General features: G+C 46.6%; 1 protein-coding gene across 1 annotated transcript in view; it reads left to right on the forward strand.

Annotated features, from left to right (window-relative positions):
* The window catches only part of LOC105714166 (guanylate cyclase 2G-like), a 37,006-nt gene extending 31,674 nt beyond the window's left edge, over positions 1–5,332 (forward strand). The window contains 4 exon segments of the mRNA XM_064373625.1: positions 823–997; positions 2,042–2,140; positions 3,978–4,069; positions 5,228–5,332. Of these exon segments, the coding sequence (XP_064229695.1) occupies positions 823–997; positions 2,042–2,140; positions 3,978–4,069; positions 5,228–5,332 (471 nt within the window).
* The last annotated feature ends 190 nt before the right edge of the window (positions 5,333–5,522 follow it).

Raw genomic sequence — 5,522 nt, forward strand, 5'->3', positions numbered from 1 at the left:
AAAGGACGTTATCACGGTGGGAAGAGGTAACCCAGAAGCAGGTGAGGCTTGTTGACTAGTTGACTTTGAGTAATTTCGGGGTTGCCAGGACAGAGGTGTTCTTCCTGTCTGGCTAATGCCTGACATTCAATCTTTACCACATCATCTTTGGATTCTGTTAAAATGCAAATGTATCTGGAAAGGGCTGTAACTTTAAGCTTCTACTTGTCATTTATTTCTCTCTTGTGAATTACAGATCTGAAAGCTGATTTTATTAGGAGGATGGAGGGGGAAGTGGATAGACAGGCCAATACATACATCATACATTTTATATATATATGTGTGTGTGTGTGTGTGTGTGTGTGTGTGTGTGTATGAATGAATACATTTTGGATAATGTGTAATGCATCTTCATGTATAGATGTGTCTAAGAGCCCTTGTGTGAGACGAGGGCATTTCAGGTTGGGTGAGATGGTCTTCGCTTCACGGATCCACCTCATCCTTCAAGGCTGACTCCATGAGCACACTGCTCCCTGTCTCTCTGGTTCTGAATTTGGGCTGGGGAAATAGCCACCATTACTACTGGATTTCAGAGGAGGGAGCAGTGACTGTGGGGAAAGAGATTCGCGGAAGGAAGATGAGGGGAGCTTTGGGGAAGAGCCTTGATGAGGACAGGAACTGAAGAAATGCTGGAATTTGCGTCGGGTGGAGGTCAGGGAGTGGGATGCATCCAAACACCAGGCCTCAAGACTGGGGACAAATGAGGGGCCTTAGTCTCTGACCCCACCCCCACCTTGGCCTCCTTCGTGGAAAGCAAAGGCCACTCCGTTGCTTTGTTTTCAGGTTGAGACCATTGGAGACGCATACATGGTGGCTAGTGGACTCCCTATCCACAATGGAAGCCAGCACGTGGCTGAGATTACCACCACGTCCCTGCACTTCCTCAGTGCCATCATCTGCTTCCAGATTGGCCACATGCCCAAGGAGAAGCTCAAGCTTTGGATTGGCCTCCACACGGGTAGAAAACTGATGGCCTCATGGGCCAGGGATGGTGGCAGGGAGGTCTGGGTTCCACGCCTAGATCCAAGGCTTTTGGGAACCTGGACAATGAACAGTAACATCTTTAGGGGAAACAAGATATTAAACTGTCTCTGAATGTGTGTTTCTATTTAGCTAGATTGCTTGGTAACAATAAAGACACACAATGGCTTCAAGCTGTTGAACCAAAAATAAGGACTGGGCGCCTTGGCTCATGCCTGAAATCCTAGTACTTTGGGAGGCTGAGATGCGTGGATTGCATGAGCTCAGGAATTTGAGACCAACCTGGGCAACATAGTAAAACCCCATCTCTAGTAAAATACAAAAAACCATCTGGGTGTGGTGGCGGGCACCTGTAATCCCAGCTACTTAGGAGACTGACGCATGAGACATTGCTTGAACCTGGGAGGTAGAGGTTTCAATGAGCTGACATCGTGCCACTGCACTCCAGCCTGGGCAACAAAGCAAAACTCTGTCAAAAAAAGGGGAGACCAAAGCCCCCAAATCCAGGAATATTTTTCCTCCATGCCTCAGCAGCAAATGCCCTTTGATGTGCTCTGTATCTGTCAACTCATGGGCTTGTGATGTATGCAGAAGTGGTCCATGCTTGGTTTCACTTCTTCTGTCACCGTCTGGAAATTCTTAATAATCTTTGAACAAAGGGTCCCGTATTTTCACTCTGCACCTGTTCCAGGAAATTTTGTAGCCATTTATGCTACCTATCTTCCCAGGCTCAACAAAAATAAAACCTGATCCTCAGTTGGAATGAACTGCTCCCACTTTTGTGGTGATGTTGGCTTTGTTTACAGCTCTAGTTCATGAATGACATGGTCATTTAATGATGATGTCGCTTTCCAGCAGAAGTCTGGGGGTTCTGTCAGTTTCCTTTTTGTAAACCCCAAGACCTACTGCCAAACTTTGCCCCAAGAGGGTGGATCACTGCATTTCTTGATTTGACGCGCATTGTGGAGTCCAGCCTTGGGCAATGCAGAGTGGTTATGGTCTTTGGTTCTCCATTCTTTAGGTCCTGTGGTGGCTGGTGTGGTGGGAATTACCATGCCCAGATACTGTCTGTTTGGAGACACCGTGAACATAGCATCCAGAATAGAGAGCAGCAGTTTACGTGAGTATCACTGACGACACTTTGTAAATACAATATCGTTATCCTCCAGGCCCCTATCTTTGACCAGGGAATACTTTTAGAAGATGCATTTGGATTTTGCCTACTGTTTTCCATCTGGAGAATAAGATCATTATCCACTTCAGGCAACACTGATCACATGCTTTATAGACAGGGTTTTGCACTGTGCTCGCGTTAGAACCGTGCAAATACACGTGGCCTCCTTGCTTCTATGACTTTCCATTCTAAACAATCACATGCACATATGATAATATCACTTAAATGAAGAGTAGCAGTTGGAAAACTTTTTTTTTTTTTGAGGTGAAGTATCACCGTGTCATCCAGGCTGGAGTGCAGTGGTGTGATTTCAGTTTACTGCAACCTCTGCCTCCTGGGTTCAAGCGATTCTCCTGCCTCAGTCTCCAGAGTAGTTGGGATTACAGGCGTGCACCACCATACTTGGCTAACTTTTGTGTGTGTGTGTATTTTTAGTAGAGACTGGCTTTCGCTGTGTTGGTCAGGCTGGTCTTGAACTCCTGACCTCAAGCGATCCACATGCTTTGACCTCCTTAAAGTGCTAGGATTACAGCTGTGAGCCACTGAACCTGGCCTGGAAAACCTTTTCTATATAGGGCCACACAGTAAATATTTCAGGCTTCAGGGGCCACAGAGTCTTTGTTGCAACTACTTAACTGCTCTCATAACTCAAAAGCAGCAATAGACAATATGTCAATCAATGGGCACGGCCATCTTCCAATAAAACTTTATTTGCAAACACAAGTAGTAGGCTGGATTTGGCCCATAGATGGTGATCTGCCGTTCTCTGAGGTAGAGTGTATTCTTGGTGGCACAGAAGAAATCTCTAGCCAGGACCTCCAGGAAATTTCACATTCTTTTGCTTTGTAGTAATTTTATTGCATTGACCATTGACAGACTCTTGTATGCTGTTTATCAGTTTGAGACATGTTAAAAAAGAATTACTCAGAGATGTAAGTTTCAAAAAAGTTAGATTAACATTGTTTTGACTTTGTAAATTTCCCATAATATATGAAAACACATTTGTTGTCTAAGTTAACAGAGTCTCAAATAAGAATTTTTTTTTTTTGAGATGGAGTTTTGCTCTCGTCGCCCAGGCTGGAGTGCAATGGCATTATCTTGGCTCACAGCAATCTCTGCCTCCCAAGTTCAAGTGATTTTCTTGCCTCACCCTCCCCAGTAGCTGAGATTACAGGCACCCACCACCATACCCAGCTAATTTTTGTATTTTTAGTAGAGACTGGGTTTTGCCATGTTGGCCAGGCTAGTCCTGAACTCCTGACCTCAGGTGATCTGCCTGCCTCAGCCTCCTAATGTGCTGGGATTACAGGCATGAGCCATCACATCTGGCCTTCAAACAAGAATTTTAAACCTCTCTCTTAGCTTATAAGTAAAGGTTTTTAGGATAAACTTTGAAGGTAGAGCTGCTTATAAAGGATCTAGATCTGATTCTAATTGGACTTCTGGTTACAAACAACGTTTTCAGTAAAATGTCCTAGCTGAGGAGTCAGTAAACCACCCTCCATGGTGATTACCTTGTATGCTAAATCAGTTCTGCCTTCTGTTCCCTCCCGAACATACTAAGGTTTTGAGCAGGACTCAGCAGTGTCTGAGCAATGCCAGAATGGTTGAGAATTCCAGCCTCAGAGTCTCAGACTTCAGAGAAGTTGTCTGTGATTTGCTTAATGAAAAGTCCTGGTGATCAGAGAATTCGAGCCGTGTGGGTTCCTTCTCCAAAGCAGCCCCTACCCCACTAACACTCCACTGACAAGCTGATAACTAAGCAGTGACTGGTTTATGGCAGCTCTCCGGATTCACGTCTCTCAGAGCACTGCAAGCGCCTTGGTGGCATTGGGAGGGTACGATTTGCAAAAGAAAGGCACCATTCCGGTCAAGGTAAGACCAGGTCAACTGTGCCCCGCCTGCCCTGTTTGGGTCTCTGATAGAGATGACGAGGAACTTAGCGGGGTGGATGCATCTCCATGAGTGATCCACGGAAACCCCTAAGGTTTCTCTGGATATGCTCATGACTGCCAGGTCTTCTTCCTTCGGAGAGGAAGAAGTTCCCTCGAATGATCAAATGTGGAATCTTCAACAGAGAACACCTGAACTCCCACCTAAACCAACCCCTTAAGCAATGCGTTTTTTTTTTTTTTTTTTTTTTTTTTGGTAACAAATGGTCCCCTAGCGTCCTCTTGAACGCCCCAGTCCAGATAAAGAAGTAGAAGGGAAGGCAGTGGCATCAACTCCCCGGTTTTGCTTAGTCTGGCCTTGGCATTCTGTATTCAATCAACTGACTTCAGTAAGAGGAAGACTTCTAGAAGGCAGCGTTTAGGCATAGCTTGGAACCCATTCCTGCTACTGACCCGCTGTCTGAGTTTGAGGGCTTGTTTTTGTCATCTGCAAAATGAGGGTGGTGATAATACTGTCCTTGAAGGGTGGATGTGAGGAGTCAATGTGGACAGGTGTGTGAGGTGCTTCGCTGGGTGCCCCACTCAGTAATACTGAGTGCAATAACTTTTATTATTATCATTATTATTATTGAGACAGAGTTTCGCTATTGTTGCCCAGGCTGGAGCGCAGTGGTGCCATTTCGACTCACTGCAGCCTCCACCTCCTGGGTGCAAGCAATTCTCCTGCCTCAGCCTCCCGAGTAACTGGGATTACAGGCGCCCGCCACCATGCCCAGCTAATTTTTTGTATTTTTAATAGAGACGGGGTTTCACCATGTTGGCCAGGCTTGTTCTTGAACTCCTGACCTCAGGTGATCCGCCTGCCTTGGCCTTCCAAAGTGCTGGGATTACAGGCGTGAGCTACAGCGCCTGGCCTTATTATTCTTCTTAAAAGATTTTCTTTGCAACAAGCTTTAGTCTCCATGGACTGTCCCCCCTAGGATATTGCTGCCTGTCCATGCAGGCTTATCGGCAAAGCCCAAAGTCCCAGCCAGCCAGCCATACCTCAGACGGCTGCCCAGAGGCCCTGCATTGCAGGCAGCCCCCTAGCCCCACCCAACCCTGCCAGCGATGCCCCAGGGCCTTCTTCTGCCTCCCACAGGTCAAAGGAGAGAAAACAACTTTCTGGTTAAAAGGTAAAGAAGACGTCACTCTCCCACTCCCCGAATTTGCCAAGGAAGAAGCCAAAGTCCCAGAGATATTGTGAGGTGACTATTTTCTTTCAAGATGTTTGTGGAGTCACATAAAGTCTTTGCCGACCCTTCTTTGGGTCACAGTCAGCATTCCGTTTAAGAGGGGTGTTTCCGGGGCATTGAAAGAGTCTCCCACTAGGGGGAGCCGTCTAGCCGGCCTCCTCTTCCAACCCCTGTGTTTGCTCCCAGCCTGTGCCTCCAGCA

Source organism: Aotus nancymaae, unplaced genomic scaffold (genome assembly GCF_030222135.1).
Source record: "Aotus nancymaae isolate 86718 unplaced genomic scaffold, 86718_ANA_hifiasm-v0.15.2.pri h1tg000010l, whole genome shotgun sequence".
In the NCBI taxonomy this organism is placed as follows: Eukaryota; Metazoa; Chordata; class Mammalia; order Primates; family Aotidae; genus Aotus; species Aotus nancymaae.